This window comes from Protomyctophum parallelum (genome assembly GCF_964188405.1).
Source record: "Protomyctophum parallelum genome assembly, chromosome: 7".
NCBI lineage: Eukaryota > Metazoa > Chordata > Actinopteri > Myctophiformes > Myctophidae > Protomyctophum > Protomyctophum parallelum.
The window spans coordinates 32,404,597-32,428,955 of record NC_139705.1 but is presented as its reverse complement, the minus strand read 5'-3'; the positions used below and the strand labels follow the sequence as shown (position 1 = coordinate 32,428,955).

Sequence of the window (24,359 nt, the reverse complement as noted above, 5' to 3'; positions counted from 1 at the left end):
TGTTTGTTCAGTAACAGAGGTCTCCCTTGATAAACAGAAAATACATTTTCAGGTAGGTGACAACATTTCTGTTCATCAGGAGAGAGTAGCTATTAATCAGCTTCTTTTTTATATAGTGTTCCGGTTCCAATTGTGTCTGCTCATTTCACTTAATCTGTATCCTGACTGCGTTCTCTATCCTGATTGGACTCCCGTCACTGAACAAACACTCTAGCATTGAGTATCATAATATAGAGCATTTAACACTTATTTTAACCAAAGAAAATCACTTACCCTACCTTTAAATTATAGGAGGTGTGCAAGCGAAGTGAAGAGGTTATCATGAATGAACTGGCAACCTTAATGCAGATGTGCTTACTCTGCAAGACTGCGAACAACCCAGTAGTTGCTGTGATTGACAGTTTTGACAGTTTGACTCGTTTTTGCAGCTATGCCTAAACCTACCCCTAAACCTAACCTCAGTTAAACTATGTCTGCCCGGGAGGCAATCAGACACATGGTAAGGCGGGTTGGTCTATGCCAGAACGTTGGTGGGATTCATAATCACGCGTCACTGACATAACCCAGTCTCAAGGAATGGAAAAGGCTCCATGCGAGATGTGCATTGGCTACACATTATGATATATATCACGATCCACTATGTTGTGATATTGCGATAGGCCACTGTAAGCAAGGTGATATATTGCGATTTACCAAATATGTGTCTGTGCAGTGTGCAGTCTCACTTACAGTACATGTATGCATTGTACAGACTTCATCTGGCACTGTGTGTAGTGTGTACTACTGTATGTGTATAAATCAATCATCATCGGTTTGTGACCTCCAGCTCTCACTGGATCAGTTCGTAGCCGAGTGTGAACGGCTGGGATGAGGATCAGCATCTCCAAATCTGAGGCCATGGTTCTCAGCAGGAAACCGGTAGATTGCCCACGAGTTCAAGTATCTCTGGGTCTTGTACATGAGCGAGGGCAGGACGGAGCGGGAGATCAGCTGGAGAATTGTGTTACCACACGTAACATTCTGGTGTAGTACCCGTCCAGGGATTTCTGTAGGGCTTGTGTTAGTGTCCAGCATTCACAGCCAAAGAGGAGGACGGACTCTACGGTAGCAGAGAAGAAACTGATCTTGATGTGTCTGGGGAGGTTGGATTTCCACACACTGGTCATACCACTAAGAGCTCTCCAGGCAAGTGCCTTCTTCACTTTAAGGTCCTTCTCTGTGGAGTCGACCCATGCGCCCAGGTATTTAAAGTCACTGACCTCCTTTAGGACAGTATGTGATCAAGACAGATCTGTCTGATATTGGAGGATTGGCTAACATTGGCTTCCAAAGTTTGAAGCATTGGTCCATTTTGAACAAAATGCCTCAAATTTGATCATGAACGCAGCGTGCGATTAATTTATACATTTTGCATGCACATCTCATGCCAATAAAGATCTTTTGAATTGAATTGTACACTCACAGTTTCTCGTCGATCTGGGCTGCTGGCGTGCCATTCTCGACAGACAAACGGAAGGACAGATAGACGGACAGGGGCAAGGCCAAAACATCTTCAGCCTGGTGTAGACAACAATATGTCAAGATAACTGAGATTGTCTGCACACTTGAATTGTCTATATTGACCTCCATTATAAAATTAATATTGATAATTATATAAACAAATGATACATAGCTTGCGGAGTTAGTTCAGTCAGATATACTAGAGGGGTTCATTCAGTGTTATGCAACACCCATACCGTATGTAATTCGCTAACGTGACAATCAGCTGACCAAATGACCGGGGTATTTAAGCTCACCTAAGGCTGGATTCTTCCTGCGTTCTTTCCTCTGCATATGCGTTCCTGGTGTTGTCATGTTTGCTCCCACCGCCACCTACACCGGTGGGCTCTTCCTGTTCCCTGTGTTGGGCGTTGTTATTGCTTTTAATAACGGTTGTAAAATTGTGCCGAGCAGGGAGAGAGCCGAATGCCAAGATAAAATATTATATGCACACTTGTTCAATTTATTCATGAGTTATCTGACTGAAATAAATACAAATGCAAAGTTAGACTACAGCATGTAGGGCTGTATACAAAGATATTGGCACAAATTTGTATTCACCAAATTGTATTATGTTGTAGCTAACTGAATTAGCTACACGACAATACAATTTGGTGAATTCATGTAAGGTGTGTACTTTCCTACATTGCGCTGATCAAAGAATTTGATCATTATTTTATTAGACAGACATGCAAAATAGTACAAGTCAAACACTTTGTCCAAAAACATTACACCAAAAACGTCCTTGCAGTGTTGTTTGAACAGTCATTTGAAGAGTCAAACACTGCTGTAGCACCCCCTATGTGTGCAATTTAGTTTAAAAAAAATACTGTGACCATTCTCTTGTGTGCCTGTGGCCCCCTGGGGCCCCTAATCTAGCCCCTGGTGTGACTATGGTCATGGCAGACCCCTGAATAGTATCTGTCTGATGGCGCCCTTGGTGTGACTATTGTCATGGATGGTAGATATACACCTGAAACATGTTTGTTTGTGCTAAGTTTGGTGCATATTGAAGCAACATTGTGTCTGTGGCCCTGAGGGCCCCTATGGTCCCTGGTGTGACTATTCTCATTCCAGACCCTGTAGGCTACTGTGATTGTGCTGCCGTCCAGGCGTCCATGCACCCATTGGGACATTTTAATTTTAATATAGAATTAGCCACATTCGGCACATAGTTAAACAAACATATACAGTAGGTAGGTGTGGTACTAGTGTGAATGTTATTGTATTGTATTTGTCATTTAATGTCTTGATGAATTGAATACACAGGACACTGGAAACAAGCCCCTAGGGATTTTTTTGTGTTATCCTTACCTTTTATCAATCGTTATAAAATCATACCTCTGTACTATTGTCAAACTGTTAATAACATATCCAATCAATAAATCAATCAATCAAAAAGGAGTCCATGTCCTACTGTCCAAAAGTAGTGGGAGGTCTGTTCTGATACATGTCACTGCTAGTGCACACTGCTACTGTAGGTCTGGACTGGAAGTCTCTAAACTGGAAGTCCATAATTCTATGGCTGCAACTCCATGCAAGTGGATGGGATGAGGAATAATTCCGGATATGATATGAATTATGAACCAACCAGTGCAACCACACAAATTCAGAAATGCACGTGCCAAAACCTCTTGTCGATCATGCGACTGCCTCGCGCAATGCATGCCGGGAATTGTCGTTCTCGATCCTATGATTTTTCTCCGATATTTTAGCGGCAAAAACTCCACCTCCTATGAAACACAGCGGCGGCTCGCTGGGGCAGCACTCCTCCCATATGACTTCCTGTCTACTCTCAACAAAATGCAGAAATGTAGTACGAATGTTGCAGCTAACGTTGGTCAGCGTCAGTTTAACGGTCTTAGAAAAGACACGTTCAGTCTCGGTGCGACGAAAGGTTATTGGTAGCCTGGACGAGAGACGTCTAAAAAAGCACTCAAGACATGAAATGGACCCGAGTTAGCACAGCAAGCTGACTGGTATGGTTTCCTGGCTAGCAGGCAAGCTATAGTTAGCTGCGTTAGCATAGTCTAATCCAATGGACAACCCTGATGTAAATATTAACTAATTATTAGCAACCCTGTCAGCATTAGATACACCGTCATAAGCCTGTTTTGTTGCGTCGTGACGGGGGCTGCTTTGTGAGAATTGCCAGTCGTGGCAAACATCAGTGATGGAGGAAGTTGACAAGATTTTGATTCACTCCCTCAGACAGACCGGCACGTAAGTAATGCTAAGCAGTTTGTCATGCAATGGCTTTTCTAGGCATGGTACGTTGACAACTGACAAGTGTAAAGAAGACTTTTCTGGGATAGTACGCAGAAGGGTGAATTGACAGCCATGAACCAGCACATCAGATGATGCTTGAGATGAATGAGTGTACCTTTAGAGCGAGAGACCTGATTGTCACCAGGGCACTAATACCTTTGGCGTACCATTTCAGGCATGTCATTTTAACAACTCAAGAATAATAAGCAAAAATTGCTGCAACGCATCTTTATGCTGTTTTTGAAAATAGGACTTGTTTGCTTGAGACAGAAACTTCATCACGCAGCTCATGTTTATATCTGCCACAGGGAGGTGAATGATGACATTCAAAGCGTCAAGCAGTTCACCAGTGAGCTGATTGTGGAGGCAGTGGTGAGATGTGTGCGAGTCATCGACCCAGCCCTGGGCAGTGGGATATCCCCGTCCCTGCCCCCCGGCATGTCCGCCCGCTTCCGAGTGGGCATGAGCCTGGCACAGGCCTGTCAGGTGAGAGAGATGAAATCTCTTATCTAAAAGAAGGTGTGTGTGTGTGTGTGTGTGTACATGTACGCGTGCGTACACCCCCCCCCCCCCACACACACACACACGTCACATACAGACATGTATGTATAACTATCCCATGTATACTATGCAACTATCCCAACAGCAACATTCTAATCAAGCTTCTCAACCTCTTCATGACTTTCAGTTCCCTGTTGTAAAATAAATATGTGTAAATCTCTTAAACTGACATTGTTCTTGTGAAGCTGACGTTTATATGTGGACCAGCTTGTGAAGAAACTATATTTGTGAACGATTGCGACCTTTGTCATATAATCGGTTCAGGAACATAAAACAACCTACGTATGCGGGCGCATGGGTTGGTGAACCTTTGGTTTCCAGTACTAGATTTAATCTGCCCCCTCTAGGGAGCGTTCACATGGTTCAAAATCCTATCCAAAGTATACCAAATATTACTCCATTCTCAACATAATTACCTTTTCTCCTAATTCAGTCATTGTGCCAATCTTTGTCATTTATGGAAATCTGAGAACTACCGTAGTTACTTTTGACTTAAGTTTCTTTGTAGAAGGCTGCTATGAAGGTGTTTTTGTTTTTTCCTGATCGCAGGGTCCGTTTTGAATTGTTTTCAATGGGAGAGCTGTGTATTGAGCTATGCTGGAAACGGCAGCAGTGTGATGAGTGAGTTGCCGAGCGTCCATCCTGTGCTGCATATTGACATCTGGTGTTTTTATCTGACCGCAGATTTGAAATACTTTCACTCTGGGCATTTGGAAGCCTTATAGGAGAGCTCCCGCTTTGTGTTTTCAGCCATGAAAACACTTTGTACACACGTGCGATGGAAATTAAAACGGTTGTTCGCCGGGATAAAGGGGTCCTTTCAAGGCCTTTTGCCTGTAATCTAGCCTTAATAATTCTGGATCCACCACTTTGTCCCCCAGTTTCCTGTCCTCAGCTGACACATTTCCAAACCACACAATGTTTGTGCCAGGCCCACAACACTACTCCATACCACCACCTCTAGCTGTACCAAAGTGTTTCTCTCTGGTCGTGTCATCTTGTGAAAGGTAGTGGTTGTCTGTCTCCACATTTCAAGATAGAGGAGAGGGAGATTGTCACTCCCAGGATTTGTAGCTTGGTAAATTTCACTGTTGTTGAGCATGATCAAGGGCAGGTGGTCCCCACACATCTCCTGTGACAGTGCACTACTAATTCCTGTGTTTGGATTTCAAGTTACTGTATTTGCGTTGTATACATATGCACCATTCCACAACAGGATTAGAATCTCACTCCTGTAAAATGTTCAATAATTAGAGCAGGTCGTCAAACCAACTACATCAGTGGATACCAAACTTTTTCATGTCAAGGACCCCCAAATTGACACTAATTAGCCCGTGGACTCCCATTTGAAAAGATATGCCATGGACCCCGACAAAGAGAAGATTTTTAAGGCTCTAGCAGAGATTCTCAACGCGTTTAATTTAAAGGACCCCCCAGTTTCACATGCATTAGTCTACGGACTAATGCATTTAATGGCATTTCTATCTCTCTGGGACCCTCAATTTATATTGTAAAATCACTGTTAATTTAACTGTTACAGACCCATAAAAGTCCATTTAATTCCAAACTATTATTTAGCTGGGGACCCCCTGGAACACCCTCAAGGACCCCTACGGGTCCCCGGGCCCCACTTTGGGAACCACTGAACTACATTGATCCGATGCTGATGTGTTGACGGCAGACGCCAGTGGTTACTTTGCTATCCTGAATCACTATTAGATTTATTATAAGCATGTTTAGAAATGTGTATTTTAGGCTGTTAATATTTTTTATAGCAGATGTACCGGTATGTGTTATGGAGACGAGGCAGTCGGTAACTTCTAAAAGACCAAGTTCTGAGTTCAACACACCAGAAATTCAGAATGACAGCTGTGCCTGTTTTGGATTCATTTGTTCGTCTATTAACTGCTTACCGTGCAGCGTGCGGTACATGAAAACTACTCCGGACTGGTGATATGACAATGACGTTAAAATTGATTGAGTTGGATGAACAGTTTCTCTCTCCAACATTTCCCCGTGTTTTTAGTTTATTGGAATAATTTCTTGCACATGTCTCCAGTGCACAGCTCAGCTGGTTTCTAAAGTTGTGCCTGCCGTTGACTAGATATCTCTTCAATTAAGGGTTTATTATATTGATTACGTTAATTTCGCGCTCATAGGCATTAGGCAACATATGAATGCCTCTCGGTTGCTAGGCGATCAATAAAACAAGAAATGAAACGAAAGTGAAAAAATTTACCTTTTTACATGTGTTTAAAAAAAAATTCTTCAAATCCTTTTATCTCCTCTTTTCCCAGATTACAATTTTAATCAATCAGTGTTTATTGTTTATTGAATGGATCCCCATTAGCTGACGCCGTGGCGACAGCTAATCTTCCTGGGGTCCATATAAAATACATACAAAAAATACATACGGTAATTACAAATACATTCAACAAAGTTAAATACATGAATCCATAATTACAATTTATTCTATAAAATTAAATGCAACATAATAAGAATAACATTATGGTCATGTGGTCAGCTGTAGCAAGTGTTCCTTTAAAGCATATTTGAAAGATTTATGTTGTGTTATGTTAATGTGAGGTGGTAACATGTTCCAAAATGATATTGATCGATACATAACTGTTTGTTTAAGGAGGAGTGATAAATGACCGAGACTTGCAATTCTGGTGTTATGATTATGTCTGTCACTTGATTTTAATAACTGTTTGAAAAAGTAATCTGGTGTTTGATTAGAAATTGTGTTTCTAACAAACATGAGGACACTGCAATGGAGTTTGTGTTTAACACATAACCAGGACAGGCGTTTATGCATATATTCAATATTTGTGCGAGTAGAACAATGTTGTAGTTTGTTCAGGTCTGCTTGAGTCGCCGCTGACCGTACAACAGGACAATAATAAAGGTGACAAAACACCAATGACTGTATCACTTGACCGATGACTGAGGATGTCAAGTATGTGGAGCACTTCCTGACCATGGCTATACCTCTACCCATCTTAGTTACAATGCCATCAATATGGTCCGACCATGACAATTCACTGTCCAGTAGAACTCCAAGCAGTTTAGTTTTCTTAATCTGTTCTATTGGTATACCTGACATTGATAGGTGCAGCTGAGGGTCACCAATAAGGATATGCCTGGTGCCAAAAACAATACTTTTTGTTTTGGCAACAAATTATTTGTTCACGGCCGATAACTAAAGCGTCGCTGATCGCGGTTACAAAATGTTTCGGACACAGGATTTCACTCTTTGGTTGACATCCTGGTATTGTACTGCCAGCGCCACTTAATTTTGCACAAAATATATTGTTACGAATCCTAAATTTGAAATAACTAAAGAGTATTTCAAGATTCAGAGAGTGACCTGATCATTCAAGCAGGTGCCACACATATTGCATACATGATGACTGAGCAACAGCAGCTTCTATTTTTGTCTTTGTCCTACTGTATGTTGCAAATCATATTAGGCTATCCTTTGAGGACCAAGAAATCACATGACTGAAGGCAAAGTTAATAAGTACTACCCACCCAGTGCATCCTTAATCAAAGAATGTCAAGAAGCATGTAGTCTTTTTTATTAACAAGGCACAGCAACTGAATGTGGAATGGCAGGCAGGATCACTTTTGATCAAGTTTGCCTTCCATCACTTTCAATTGCAAAGTGACAACTATGAGACTAATGAATGGATATAGTATGTCTTTGTCAGTCTTTATAGGACTGTAAAACTGAAGGTGCAAGTAGGTTCAGTTTAGAGTAGACAAAATAAACTAAAGCTGCCTGTGAGTACTGATTTCGGACTACCAGAGAACTGCTCTCCTGAGCCATTGCTGCCGCAGGTGAATGTGAATGTTCTTTTTTTTTTTCATTGCTTCAGACTTGCATACAGATGTGTCGGTCAACAAAGCTTCTTAATTTTCTGGGTGCTTTGGTTTGTAGTTGTAAGGCTGACAAACTAGAGAGTGATATATGGTGTACAGCTGACTTTGTTTTTGCTTGAGTCATGACAATTTGAAATATAAAGTGATTTGAAGCATTTGACACACATTCCACTTTGGTATTACTGGGGTAAAGGTCAACTGATGTTTTAGCCAACCTTTTTTGTGTTATCCTTTTAGCCTAATTGGCAAGAAAATGTGGTACAGTAAGTACCACATTTTTTGACTAGTAAAGTATTATTTAAAAAGTGTATCCCGCCTGGCGTAACCTCACAGATTCCAGTTCCATGTCCCAGAAGCGGAAAGCACATGTGCTATTATTGAATAGTGAAACATATTCATCTACTTACTCATTATAATATCAAAGCTTCAGTAAACTCACACCCACCGAGTGGCATTCCAAGCCCAGTCCACTTTCTCTATTTGACACTGGTCCAGACCATATCAGTATCAATACATTACTTGTTATTGTTTATTAACATCATTGGCTATATATTGTACATTAATTAACACAACTGGGATTTCTTTTAAAATAGAACTTTTAGACTTGGCATTCATACTTGTGCCAGTGTTGGCAGATTTATAATTACGTGTGAAAAGTGATTCATAAGCATAACTTTGAATTTCTTTAGTAAAGGCATTTGCAACAGCTCCTCTCAGCAATCTGATCAGAATTGTAATGCTATGGTTTGATGCTCCTTAGGACCTTGGCTACAAAGGAGAGATAGGCTACCAGACCTTCCTGTACAGCAACGAGCCAGAGATCCGCTCCCTTTTGATGTTCCTGGTGGAGAAGTTGCCCAGAGAGAGTGCCGAGTCCTCGGACCAACCAGCAGGTACTCCCGTCTCTTAGCTCACTGGTTCTCAACGTCTGGTCCGGGGACCACCAGGGGTCCAGATGGACCCTTGCGCATCTGTAACGCTAGAGTGTACAGATGGGTGCGTTTGGTTCCATATACTCTTAGAGTTGTATCAAAGGGGGGCTGTGGCCTAATGCATATCTGGGGGTCATTAACTCCATTATTGCTCGCTAGGTGGTAGCATAAGCACACCTAACCTGTGCTACCTGTCCACTCTCACTCTACGATCCTTGTTTCATCTCCGGGTTATCAGTGAGGTGGGGGCTGTTGTGAGGACAGTGATCGTTAGGCCTAACAAAAAAATACTTTGGTTTCCGGTTGCCGACCGACTCTATTAAATATGCGCGACTCATATTATTTTATTGGCATTTGGTGAAAGAAATAAAAAGAAATAAAAAGAAGCTCAGAATGCGACCGAGTAAGACCCAAAAGGTCTTTATTAAAATTAAAATTATCTTTGATGAGACCATTTGGGACGCGCAAAGTCAAAATAAAGTTTTCTTTCGTCTAAAATATCACGTGCGCAAATGTTTTGGAATGCGTCATCGCGAGGAGACGCACAACCCAACACAACACAACAGTGACAACATACAGCATGGACCTGTGCACGGTGTCTGTGACTGTCCACTGCCCGTGCAAAGCACCGCCACAGATCATACGATTGAGTACAAAAACATTTGAAGACATAATTAAGGAGGTGAAACCGTGCCGGTGTCGGTTTAAGTCCGCAGAAGGGAGACACGACCGAGCGGATAAATGGACTATCATCTCAGCCGAGCCCAGGCTGGGTGCGTGCTGGGCATGTTTGACTTTCGGTATCTAGCCCTGAGATGCGAGGAGGAGGAAACCCATTCGGCTCATGCTTCTTCTGCCCCGTCAGAACGTTAGCTAACGTTAGCTTAGCCCCATATATGTGCCCTCTCCCTACGCTCATTCTGAGCTACAGAATGAGCGTAGGGAGAGGAGAGGGCACATATGGGGCTAACGTTAGCTATGTTTTTGTCTTTTAATAACTAGCACTATAGCTAGCTATGTTGATGCCAGCAACACGTTCTAACTTTTTATGTCAAAACATGAGCTGGAAAGCAGAGGTTGTTTTACGTTAGGTGGGTTGTTGCTGACACCAATGTAGGCCACCGTTACCTAAAACTGGATGGCCAATAAATGAAGTACGCGTGATTTCACAATGTTTACAAGCATGAAAGATTCATGCCACCCCAAAACACAGGCGCAACTAAATAAAATAGGGGGCTTGCAAATGTAGTCTTAGACCTGCCATGATTCCACAGTTCAAATGAACTGAGTTGCAGGCAGGAGGAGGCGGAGCAGTTTGACGTGACTGTGCATTTCATTACTGTCAGAGCCTTCTAGTTACTGTAAGACAGTACAATTAATAATTTAGGCATTTATCAGACGCTCTTAATCCAGAGCGATTTACATTAAGCAAGAACAAAAAGCATGGGAATACATCACATAAAAATCACATACATCACATAAAAATCATGAAACATGCGTATTAAGTATTCAACCAGTGTGTGGACATTCTATTCAAAGTTTTCAAATGTTTAGCTGTAGGCATGTAGTGTTATGTGTACTTGAACCATTCATTATTTAAAAGATGGTATTTCAGGCAAATATTGAAGTTATTAAAAAATAAGCCTATCCATCATTGCCGTAGGAAAAAAAAAGTTACAAAAATCCTTGCTACCCATCCTTACCACGAAAAAATAAATAAATAAAATAAAATAAATTCCTTGCTACCCATCTTTCCCACGAAAAATAAAATAAAATAAATTCCCTACCTACTCAGCCCAAAAATGACAGCCAATCGGAAACCAAAGTTGTTGTTTTTTAGGCCTTAGCTGTGAGGTCATACCCCTTAGCTCTCGTCAGAAACACAGGGCTTAAAGTTATCCGTCCTGGGGACGGATTTCCGTCTTGAGATTTCCGTCTTGAGGACTTCATATTGACCATTTATGAGATGCAAAAACATTTAATAAGAGGGGTGGGGGTTATATGTAGCCATGGCCACAGTGTGAATGACATTAAGTCATCAAAACGCAGCATATACTTGCTACTAGTCAAGAGATCTCCGCAAAGTCCAAACTACCAAGCTTCCATTCGCACTAAAATTATATTTACATCGATCAGAATGCACCACGCGCTGCTGAATATAACCCGGCACGGCCACACCGAAGTGTTGGTGTGCCGGTGTCGTGACTTGTGAGCACTGCTGCGCAGCCGCAGACAGTAAATAGCAGATCTGCATGCTCGCAGTGTCACGAATGCCACACGCTGTGAGCTTGTACATCTATATATATATCTATATCTATATATCTGTATATTTGCTGCACACAGCACCGTGCGCAATTATAAGTCTGTTGTGCTCGATTCGATGTCCCCCTGCTATTCTGACTTAAAAGTAGCACAGATTTAATTTTAAAGTTGGAAGTTTCTCCATCATGGCAGCGTCCAAAAGATGAAATTACAGGAATAATGGAAGTCACTGGAGTTCTAAATCGAAAGTTGATTACATCACGCAACAGGTAGGAATAGGATGGAATGGAATTATTTTGTTGACGGGGAAGGCAGCCGTAATTGACAAAAGTGCTTACGTTCGGTTCTCTTGCATTAAATTAGACAGTGCTGTAGAACACTTGCTATGTTTGAGAGAGATTTGAGAGGATTTATTTGTCTCTCACAAAAGTTACCCATAAGTTACCCACCTTTAAGTTTCACTACCACCGCCTCCATATGATTATCGCTCGATTGGACCGGCTGCTACCCAATGGGAGTTAAACAATGCAATTTACGGTGGAAAACCTCACCCGTTTTCAAGGCAGTCAAGCGATAATCATGGAGGCATTGGTAGTGAAAGAACAGGCTCGGACGTCAGGTGCTCTGCAACACACTATCAATAACAATCGAGGATGCACGCAAATCAATTGGGATGTGTGACAGGTCACCATGGACAGCGCTCTAAGCTTTAGAGATACAAGTCATTATAACAAGATACAAAATCTTGTTATAATGGAGGCTCAATGGAGCTGGATTTAAAAGTCACATACAGTAAGTAGCTGGTGAGGACTGAGGCTCTCCATAGCAACCGGAGCAATACTAAATGGTAAATTGACGAACATGTACAGTACGTAGGTGGCATATGCCGTACCCTAGCCTAGGGGGTGCGATTATAATCGTAGAAAGCAGGGGAAAAGTTAAAATGTAAAAGGTTACAAAGCACTGTTATCCTATCCATTCATTTGTCATTCGTCTGTTCATTCATCCGGTTTTCCCCCATGGTGCAGCCAAGGGCATCAGGCAGTAAATTCAGGTCAATCAAGTATGCAAAAACCAGCTGGTGCCTTATGGGTTTGATAGTGCAGTTTGACTACTGGGGTGCAGTACTTAGTTTAGACAGTTTTTGGTTTAGACTAGTCATTGGTTAGACCAGTCATTAGTCCTACAACTACAACCTCTCAAACCCTCACCCTAAACCTAACCTCCCACGGGGCAGCACACCTAAACCCATGTCTAAACAATGACTAGTCTAAACTAAGTATGCACCCCGACTACTGCACTGATCACTGCATTGTCTATGCACTGAGCAGAGCGTAGATCTCTTTCAGGAGGCATATGGTACGTTTACACGAGCAGATGCAAAAGTTGCAAAGATACACCGCTTTATTATCTGTCGTTGGCGTCATCAAGCGTGCAGACTTGTTTCGGAGGAAGCCGGGCTCCGCAAGCGTCAATAATCACTGTAAAGCACACCCTCGAGTGTAATATGTTTATACTACCCTTTAAAATAAACCCAAGTCGACTCAATTTCATTGTAACTAAGATGTTCGATAAAAAACGAATATATTTTTTTAATGCCAGATTTAGACATTACGACCACAAATGTGGAGTTGAAACACAAAAAAACTAGGCTAAATGGCAGATTAAACGATGCAATGATGTGTTGTGAGTTGATTTGGAGCAGATACATGCGTCTTTGCAACGTCATGTTGCTGGCTTCCATTGACAATGAATGGTAGACTGCATCATTTAATCTGCCCCGTGTGAACGCAACATAAGTCTAATAATATGGCCTGACAACATAATGCCAAACAAATCTTTCACTTAATTTTTTATTGAGAAATAGACAATGACAACAATTTCTCATACATTATCGATAGGCTGGAAGAAGAGATCCCACTTTTATAGAACTTATCCTCTTGTACAAATGTTAGTTTTTCCATGACATACAATTCCTCAGTAATGTCCATCCAATGTTCTTTCTTACTTGTTGCTAAGAGGATCTTGATTAAATATTCATCATGTATTAGAAACTCTTCAGGGATATTTCCCCAACAATAAAAAGGAACTAGTCTGAGGTATCTTAAAGGTACATTATATTCAGTGATTTCACTTGATTCAAATATCACTTCTTTTTTTGTTTTGATAATCCTCCCTACTATAGAGTGTGCTGACCATAAAGAGTTCCTCCCTGTCCCCAGTTAACCCCTGGGTGTTACAAAACCTTAGGTTTAATTTTTGACTAGGTAGCCCAGCCTTCATCCAATCAGGATAGAAAGGGGCCTTCCACCAATCATGATCACGTGGGTCTTGGTGTGCGTGCTGTTGGCCTGTTGTGTGTCCCCCCACTGTAGAGCGTGTATGTGCACATCTTGTTACCACTTACCGGGGTGGATTTACCGGAGGATTTTCCAAATCACCCAAATCACTGAATGCTCCTTTAAAACACAGAATGGTCTCCAAGGTGGAGTGGATATCCTGCCAGTATTTCCGGACATGCCCAGAATATATGAGCGTGGCCCGCCTCCTTGTAGCCACACTGTCTCCAGCATGACTGTTCTGTTTTCAATTGTCTTGATTTAATTTGAGGTGTTATGAAAAATTAGGTTCTTCCAACGGAATTCTGTACGCATTCTTGAGTTGGTAGACGTGTTTTGAAACAAACTGCATCTTAATGATGTCTTTCTCTCTGTCGCTCCTTCTCTCCCTCTGTGTATGTGTTAGTACTGCAGCGCTGTGTGTAATTAAGAGACACTGCTGCTCATTGATATCTTAAGAAATCTCACAAAACAACACTGTATTGACAAGATAGTGTTTGTACTATCTTCTAAGATTCGCAGGAAAATCAATGTTTCACATATTATCAACTAGGATGCAGTATAGTTGCATGCTTGTAGCCGATCATGGGACAGGAACTACCAACAGTCTGACTCTGATCCCATATGCAGGACATGGCATTACTGATTTTCATGTTGAATAGCTGAACTGAATATCGAAATGAAAGTGTAAAATGGTGCATTTATAGTTATTCAAAGAGCTTTGCAAAATGTTTATTACATTCACCCATTCACACACTGACAGCAGAAAGGCTCCCAGGTTAAGTATCTTGCACTAACACTAAGGTCCATTCACACCTCTAATTCTGCAGACTCGATGCGAATGGGCGGAGAAGTTGCATCATTTTTGCATATTTAATTTGCTGTGTTTGCCTTCATACTGCGCTGGTCATCAATGTGTTCAATTCATAAACTACACAGTTAAATCTATGTTGCATGTTATAAATATATGCCAGTACTAATAGTTAAAACGTCACGTAAAATTAGGGTAACGTGCAGTAGACAGACAGACAATATTCTGTAGGCTACACTGCAGTGTTTTTGTGTTTCCTTTGTCACACCTGCCAAATGAAGCACAATACGCAGCAGGATTCGTTTTAATCGTAGTAAAGCATTCTGGTGTGAATGTGACATAAACCAGGTGGAGCTGGTGATTGAACTGGGAGTGGGAACCTTCCAGCATTGCATGGTTTTAAAAAAAGCATCTACTGTCCACTTCATCAGCTCTTTTCTTCTGCTGTCCTCCAGGTAAATCAGTGGTCCTCCAGCGAGCCATCGCAGCTCAGATCAAAGCCCAGCTGGCGCTGCCCTGGCTTCCACCCAACTGCAGACTGCCCCTCCTCTGTAAAACACAGGTAAAACTAGAATAAAGTAACCTGATAAATGTGAGGTCCTAATCTGCTTCTAAGCCTGGTTTATATCTGTGTCTCCTCTCCACATGTGCCAGATGTGTGTGGACACCTCTGTCTCACAGGCTCATTTATGCTAGTCTGGAGAGACCAGTGTGCCATGTAATTTCACCCTCTTTACACTAGATGGTAGCATAAGCATGGTAGCATAAGCATACATTTTCATTGTGTCAAGCCACATTAAACATTTTATATAATAGCTTCTAGTTTGATGAGGGTGGTGCACTGGAGACTGAATGTGGCATTCCTGATGTGGGTTTGTCTACAATATTCAGCTATTATTGAAAACGGAAAAAGAGGAGGGTTACAGTGTTCTTACTAGTGATGATGATACGTTGGAATGTGCTCTTTTGGGTCTATTTTTGTATTCTGCTGCAATGTGCAAGTAGACTGTATAGGTGCACAGGTCAATACAATGGCAAAATACAATGCAATAAATGACAGTATCAATGGGCCCAGGTATAATACCTACCTGCTGTTAGCGGCAGCTGTGCCAGTTTCACTGCTGTGTGGCAAACCTACAAAACTTATTTATTGTGCTGCTGGTGATTGTCAGTTCTCCACCGAAGCTGTTATAGATGGTTGTTTCTCCACCTCAAAAAGACTACTGAGACTGACAATGTTTTTTTTTTCCCCCTGTAGAACTCAGGGCCATCTCACAGCTTCCATGCTCAGCCCCTAAGTTTACCATACAGTACTGGAGATCCAGGGAAGACGCACTTAAAAGGTTTGCCTCCTACTGAACAGATGTTTGTTTAGAACTTATGTGATTCTGGGGTGTTTTTTTGTGACGTCGCAGAGGATCCCCTTCAGTTTGAATAAGGAGAATGAATGAGTTCGTTTAGATTAACAGTAGCTTTGGTACCCAGGCTTTTATTTTCGTTCGCATTTGGCTCAAAAATGAAAGCCTCCACTTCCTTGTATTTTTCTAACCAATAACGGTCCAAATTTGGTGACGTCGGTGTTCTCCGCTGGTTTCTACGGGGGAGGAGGGGCGGCTGGTGCTCAGATCGGTGAACCAATAGTATCCACCGCCTGTTTTCGACCGGCACTCGCCACTCTACTAGACCAGAAATCACACAGGCTGGACCAGGCTAGTTTAACCCATTCTGATCAGATTCTATAAATGTCTTCTACATCTTGACAGTTTTCTGAAAAAGCTATGTCAGTCGTTCTTCGATTTTTCTAAACTAGCAGACCTACAAGCTCGTAGCTTGTAGATCTGTTTTTCTTTTTTCAATAGCTAAAGCATAACATAATGCTAACACCAAAAGGGGTTCCCGCCCAAAATGGGTGATGAATGAAAAATCTGCGGCTTTTAGTTTCTGTTTTATGGCTCTGTACAACTGCCCCAGCAGACTCCTCTTTGTAATGATTTCAATTTCGGTGATAAAAGAAAGCACACTCACAGTTTAGTGTAATTGGGGAAAATACATACAATTAAATGTCACCCATGCATGCTTTTCTGTGTCTTGATTGCAGAGGTAAAAGATTACCGTAGGAACCTACTTCCTCCTGTTACCGCTCAGCCTTCCCACCATGCCTCTGTGGCGGCCTCCTTGCTAGAGCAGCATGCGGTTGAGCTGAGTGCCTCTCAGGAGTGGGAGAGCGAGTGGAACAGTCAGGGCCTCCTCTCTCGCCTCACGCCGGAGGTACACTCGCATAACATGATTACATTTATGTTCTCTAATGGTATTGGTCATTTGCATGTTTCATAGGTCCAAGAATATAAATAAGACAGCTGTGTGTGTTTGTGTGTGTATGTATATATATGTGTATGTGTATATATATATATATATATATATATATATATATATATATATATATATATATATATATATATAATGTGTCTATATTCAACACCAGAGGCACCATTAAACTCTAGTTATTGTCACTTGTCAGTGTCTTGAGGATGCCTCTTTAAAGAAAAATGTAATTCCAGAAATAGAGAAAATAATAGATCGCCAATATTGTTTTTAATTTGATCAAAATCGAACCTTGAACCTACGTTAATCTGCTGCAGGAGTACCGATCCAGGAAACGCGCCCGTCTGCACAAGCGCATCGAGGAGCAGCTGCGCACTGCGGCCCAGGCTCAGCCTGACGGCGCCCCACGCTCCAGCTCCGACCTATCAGAACTGCTACAGTCTTTTAGAGGCTCCGCCCCTAGTGATGGCATTCTGAGCAAGGGAACCCACTTCACACACTCTCAGAAGTTTAACTTCACTCAGGTGAATAGTCCTCCTCTCATATACGCACTTATATCTGCAGAAGGCAAAACCTGTTATGCTGGAATTGGATTCATGAAATTATTTTTAAGATCAAACTTGATAATTGTTTTTTAAACCTGAGCCGTTATGTTAGTACAGTAGTTTTTGTGATCATGCTGACTGGTTGTGATTTGTGTGTGTGAACACACAAATGGTGCATTGATATACTGTTGTGCCTTTATCTATAGTGCTTTACAGTGTGTTTTACATTCACACACTGACCGCAGACTGAGGCGACCTGCTCATCGGGAGAGCTTAGGACTCTTCCGTAGTCTCGCTTAGGCAGATGATCAGATCTCTGATTGTCTGGTATGTCTAAATTATTATTATATATTTTTTAATTATTTATTTAGGGCCATCCACAATCATATTATACAACCATTTTTCAAATAGTATTTCTATGTCTAAATTCTAAATTAAATGCATTGGTTAAAACTGCTGTATACAGAAATGTATACAGCATCACAGAACCAGCGCAGACTTTACTTTGGTTCTTCATCTGGGACAGTATCAGGATTTGTTTTCCAATCAGTGGGCGTAAGGTTAGTACTCTTGTTTTCTCTGGTGTCGCGAAGCCCATTACATTAATTTAGACTTCCCCAGATGTATCTGGTCGTCTGGCTATGCAAGACTAGGAGTTAAGTGTCTTGCTCACTTTGACACGAACCCCGGAGGAGCTTGGGATTGAACCGGGAACCTACCGATTCCAAGACGTCCGCTCTACCTCCTGAGCCAGTGCCACCACTGGACCGTAGTTGTTTAGCCAATTGGCACTTCCAAACTCGCAACACATCGCGATGTGTTGTTGAAGTACCTAACCGACGACGGAAGATGTTTAAAAGGCTGTGTTTGTGTAACTGTCCTCTGCAGGAGCCTGAGAAGGCAGTCCAACAGATGGCTGCTGCAGCCAGTTCTCTGTCCAGCGGGCACCAGTCAGAGGAAGACGTTCAGGCGTGCCAGCAGGAAGAGCTGACATCACTGCAGGATCAGCTCCAGCAGCTATCACTCCACATCGGCCAGCTAACTGGAGACATGAAGCAGATGACCGTCACCATCACACAGGTGACCACGGACTACAGAGCTGTCACATGTGTGATCAGTCGACTTTCCAGCAATTACATTTTGGGCAGGCAAGATGTGTTAATTGTCGTCCCCCCGTGCACAATCAGTAGCACTAAAGGTTTTCAAAGAAATACGTATACCTGCCAGACAGTAGGATACAAAGGCTGAAAGGCATGCATTTGCATTCCAATGGGTGATTGAGGGTCGCGCTCTATACGCGCAACGGCCAATCCGCTGCCCACTAATAGTTCTCAGGTCTTGTTTTTGTCCTGGTGTATGGATTTTGGCCAGGCAGAAAATGGATTTGGACAGGCCTGTCCTCGCCTTATTGTAGATACGCCTCTGTGTGATCAGTTAGCACGCTGCCAACAGGGGTCAAAATGTAACCCTAGGGCAGGTGTTCTCAACCTGGGGGTACCAGGGGGTCGACAATACTATATAAATGGCCCGGATGTACGTTTAAAACCGTCATGGCTAAGCACTTGCCAGGTGGGGCCAGTGAAAATAAGATCCGATCTCTATTGTATTCTCTCTCTGTGAAGCACAATTGAATGGATTCTCTTGGTAAAACACTGTTGTGTGGTGAAGTATTCTTTTCTCTCTGCAGCAGTGAGTGCAGCTCCTTAACCCCCTCCCCCCGCTACACAGAGAGAGAGCAAAGGGGGTAGAGTGGGTGACTTTACTCTTCATTCAGCTTTGATGTCTGGGTGCAGGTATCTGATGAGTTGAAGCAGAGAGACCTGGGGAATGAGGAGAAGGACGAGAGTGTGCAGGTGAAGAAGCAGACCATTGACCTACTGCCAGACGCTGAGAACAACTTGGCAAAACTTCAGGTAGGAACACTCTAATCTGCAGGGATCAACTTTGTTTTAGGAGGTATCTTTTAATTATCTATCTATAAAATAAATGCACCATGTCTCTGTACGTGTGTGTACATCTGTAATCCACGTAACTCAAGAACCGTTCGTCCCACCGACTTCAAATGGGACACACACGTTCCACACCACCACAGGGAGTGCAATGCCCGGTGTCGAGTCGGTCAGATATACGGTTGTCCAGAACCACCACAAAAGGCTCTGGTCAGGCTCTGCCAGTGGACCTAAGTCCCCTCACCTGTAGATTCCATGACGTCGCATTGAGACGTCATGGAATCTACCACCCACCCCTTTTTCCCCTCTCACTGTATATGTTTATTTTCCCTTTTACCTCGTTTATGATGAATTCCTGTTCTCTTTTTTTGGCTATAAAGAAGTGTCTTATTTGTACGTCTCTAAATGTTTTGATGATTTGAACAAGGTGGACCGGACCCTCTTGTAAACAAGTGTAATGCTTTATTGGGTCGTCCACTCAGTTAACAGTCTTTGTATTGAGTTGTGCTTGAAATGTACTGTAATTCTGCAAACTGTTAATAAATATTTCAATCAATCAAAGATTAGGCAACACACTTCATATTTGGGCATGCCTGACACAGAACTCCATATATAGGAATAAAGGGACACAGAGGAACAGAGACAGATGGGTGGAACGGGTACTCTTGACACGGGTACAACGGTATTGCATAGATCTCCAACGTCTAGTAGTTTTAATTTTGATAAAATAATGTTCAACGTAATTGTGTGTTTGTGTGTGTGTTTGTGTGTCCACAACCAGGGCCTTGTAGAGGCAAGTGCTAAGCGAGTGGTGAACTTGGCATCGCAGTGGGAGAAACACCGCGCTCCACTTATAGATGAGCACCGCAGACTCAAGGAACTGTGCAGCAATCGGGATGTAAGTCCTTTCAATCACTGCATTATTATCCACGTTCCTAATTTCTTGAATAGACAATGACATAAATAGACATTGTCTTATAAAACTGTTACTACAGTTCTTTATTACACAATTGTTTGCATTTTGTTTCAGTTTACTGTGCACTTAATTTGAACTGACAGCACCGATGAGTTCACATGTGACTGAGTACACAAAATGATTGTCCATGACCTTGCTTCATCCACCAGATGGAATCGTCCAGAAAGCTGTCTGAAATCAAGGATCTTCACGACAAAATCCGTCAGTCTGCTGAAGAAGCAAAGAAGAAGGAAGCCTTGTACAAGCAACTGGTACTTAACTGAATAGAGTCTTAATTTCAAAAGAATGGACTTAAACACTGTTCTAGTGGTGACACCGTCGTATTACAGTGTCATTGCCGACAAGAGCAGATCTTCAAGTTCAAAGCGAGCCTCATCGCAACACACGTGAGCTTGTATATCGGCTCTGGTTCCCAAGAGGCAGACCGACACTGATGTAGTAGAAATTAAGCGTAAGATTCAATCTGACGTGTTTGCCTGAATGCTTAAAGTGTGCTTATCCCCCACTATTGTGGTGTGTTTCTTAACAATCAGATCACAGAGATCGAGAATCTTCCTAAAGACGTATCGCGCTCGGCGTACACACTAAGGATTCTTGAGATTGTTGGAAACATCAAGAAACAAAAGGAGGAAATTACAAAGGTATTTTGACATTACAGAATGACAGAAAAGCGTGGTGTTTACTATTAAAAAAAATACTCAAAAGGTAACATAAACAACAGAATTCAAGGCATTGGGTGAAGGAGGCGCATATACTGTATCTCCAGATGTTAACATGTAAACCTGTTGACCTCACTTTGCTTATTTATTGCTGTTGCCATTGTGGGAACCAAAACCTAGTGGAACATCATGAAGTGTGATATCTGAGACTGCTTTTGCTTTCCTTGCACGTAGATCTTGTCAGATACCAAGCAACTGCAGAAGGAAATCAACAACCTGACGGGAAAATTGGACAGGACCTTTGCTGTAACCGATGAGCTGGTCTTCAAGGTAGTAGACCAAGGAATATAAAGAAGTGTCATGTGCTTTTACAGTCTGTATCCAGAATAGGGAGGTTTTTGAAGAATTTGATATCCGACCTCAATTGTTTTTAATTTTAAGTCAGCTACAGTTGGTCATTGCTTTCATTGTCTGCAGTAAACCTGCTATTAATGTTCTGTTTCATGATATATAGGATGCCAAGAAAGATGAATCCGTCCGCAAATCATACAAGTACCTGGCAGCCTTGCACGAAGTAAGGCCATGCATGTTACATCGATCCTATGGTTAACATGTGACAAACGTTGCATCTAAAAGTCTGTTGCTTATCTATTAATCATCCCCTTATAGAATTGCACTCAGCTGATCCAAACAATTGAGGATACAGGCACGATCATGAGGGAGATCCGAGATCTAGAAGAGCAGGTACACTTAGCTTTCCTCAGTCTATCCTGTATTGTTGTTACGCATTTATGCACCAAAGTATAAATCTGGCTTTGTATTTGTATATCGTTTATTCACCTGAAATTAAATTAATGAAATGGAATGCTTTCTATAGATTGAGACCGAGAATAGTAATAAAACTGTGGCTAACCTGGAGAAGATCCTGGATGACTACAAGGCCATTCGACAGGAGAACTCTGCACTGGCTGCCAAAATCAGAGAGGGTTGAACACCTTACCTGAGTGAGGGGATTGATGCCAAACGGAGCAATAGCCCTGAGCCGTAGACTGCCTGCCCTGTGTGGATTCAACGGAGCAGACCTCCATCTGCACATTTAAACATTTGCTGTCTATCGCCACCTCCCTCTACTGCCATTGGAGAACTTGGCCGCATATTTAGGAAGAAAAGTTGTTGTTTTTTCTACCGAAATTGACATTTTTAATGAACAACCCCCGTGTTGGATGAAGATGACATTTTGATCATTTACAAATGGCTGGTACCTGGTCATCTGGTTGTCCAGTTACAGGTAATAAAAGAAAAAAAAAGAACATTGCATAGCAATTGATGCTCTTAGACATTTTTCTATTCAACGGTTTTTAGTAGTTCATATTGATTGTAATCAAATCCCTTTCATCCACAAGACTTGATGATCAACATGCAAATTTTGGACATGTAATAGAGCAATTATTCCCGCTGATTTTCAAACATCAGTAGGAAATTAAATCTAAATTCTTGTGGTTCCCTTTTCATCTCGTTTGTGATTGGATCAATTTAATACATGCCTTTGAATGTAGATCAATTATGTTCTATTTTGCCCGATCACAGTGTTTGTTTATAATGAAGTCTGTGAGGTACCATCTCAAAGATGTTACAAAATTTGAGATCCTACAGTACATTAGCACTAAAATACTCTTACATTACCACACTTGAATTAATAATGAATTAATTTATTTTCTGTATGGGGCCTGCTTTGTCTCCATCACCACAGATACATTGTGACACTTTGTTGGGAATCATAGCAATTCCATTGTACTCTCCAGTGCACTGCGTTACTGATTTATGCTCCAGTGCACTGCATTAGTCTTAAGCCTGATTTATGCTCCGAAGTATAAATCATGCTTTACAGGGGGACTGACTGCCCAATAGTCCGACTATGTGGCCTGTTAAGACTCGCCCCTTGGTTTCCGTGTGCGGTTAGGGTTTCGGATAGGGTCAGTAATGGGTCGGACTAATGAGCGTTCGGAACAATGACACGTTGCCCTTTACAGTTGCCAGTGAAAGGTTCTGCTGACCAATCCAGTGGTGTCGTACAACCACTGATTATACTGGGGCTGTGGAATGTGCCATGGTTTGTGCTGAATTGGAATATCTGTGGACATTACTTGTGTAGTTTATACTCATGCCTTGAAATCAAATGCTGCTTAAAAGTCTCTGTCCATGGCTCAGTATTATTTTGTCAATGGAGCCCTGCTTTGACTTCCGACTGTCTTATGTGGTCTAGAATAGAAGAACAAATGAACTGTCATGAGAATCATACTGAATCTGCAGATAATGTGCTTTATGTCCATCAACTGACCTTTGTAAAAATCTATTTGTTAATTCCATAAAGGTTGCCATTGCAGAACAGTTTGTTTTGTTATTACTTGTTTAAGATTTATTCACAGAAGAAATAATTTAAATGTAATCGTTTATTTGTCCTAATAATATTATATAGCCTATATATAAATAAATACCCCCCAGCAAGTTTTAAGCTTTTAAAGAGATTGAAGCAATTGATGCATGATTCAAAACTTACTTTTTTTCCTTCACTGAAGCCAAAGTATGGCAGTCAAACTTTATGAACTTTTAATTTGGGAACAGAACTGCAAACTTTTCTCCCTCACTGCTGAGAAACATGAAATGTTGTGTTGCCCTGAAGTATTCTAATCTATCCAGTCCCTCCGATACTCTGGCTATTTTATGGTGAAATATTCACTTGATGATTGTAGTAGAAAACATTTTGATATTTAACAAGAAAACAACCGTGTTGACCCCAAAAGCTGAAAGCTGGACTATTCGTGCAATAACATTGGCACGAGCCATTGCAAATTTGCAGGCGCACGTAGACACGCGCACGTAGCGCTAAGCGCACGCTCGAGCATCCTTATTGGTCAAATGAAATAGAGGGTATGTGCATGCATAAAGTGAATTAAAGTGACAGGCAAAGTGAGTTTAACATTGTTTAATGTCGTTTAATGCAATTAGATATGACTTTTCTGTTTGTATGTATGGGCTGTCAAGGCCAGAAAGTAGTTTTTAGCCAACACTCGGTAGGCATTCCTGCATAACTTCCTGGTTTGATGATGATTCTGTAACCAATTAAAATGCACTCTGTGTTACTTTATCGCACAATGTCATTGGCCGTTAAACAACCTCTAGGATCAGCCTCCGCCCACGTCTGCTTCTAGCACGGTGCACCGTGCACTGCAGTGCGTGCACGGCTTTCGGCTTGGCAAAGTTCAGTTGGCAACTTGGCAACTGTGGCATAACAACATTGTACGTGGCAGGGA

At 41.9% G+C, this 24,359-nt stretch overlaps 1 protein-coding gene across 1 annotated transcript; it reads left to right on the top strand.

Annotated features, from left to right (window-relative positions):
* Positions 1-3,322: 3,322 nt before the first annotated feature.
* Positions 3,323-22,547, top strand: ccdc22 (CCC complex scaffolding subunit CCDC22). The gene is made up of 16 exons (XM_083769555.1): positions 3,323-3,762; positions 4,116-4,293; positions 9,014-9,146; positions 15,053-15,159; positions 15,856-15,940; positions 16,696-16,865; positions 17,237-17,443; positions 18,353-18,544; positions 19,258-19,377; positions 20,195-20,311; positions 20,539-20,640; positions 20,923-21,030; positions 21,283-21,378; positions 21,563-21,622; positions 21,718-21,792; positions 21,926-22,547. The coding sequence occupies exons 1-16, from the start codon at positions 3,713-3,715 to the stop codon at positions 22,037-22,039; spliced, it is 1,914 nt and encodes a 637-aa protein (XP_083625681.1). The 5' UTR covers positions 3,323-3,712; the 3' UTR covers positions 22,040-22,547.
* The last annotated feature ends 1,812 nt before the right edge of the window (positions 22,548-24,359 follow it).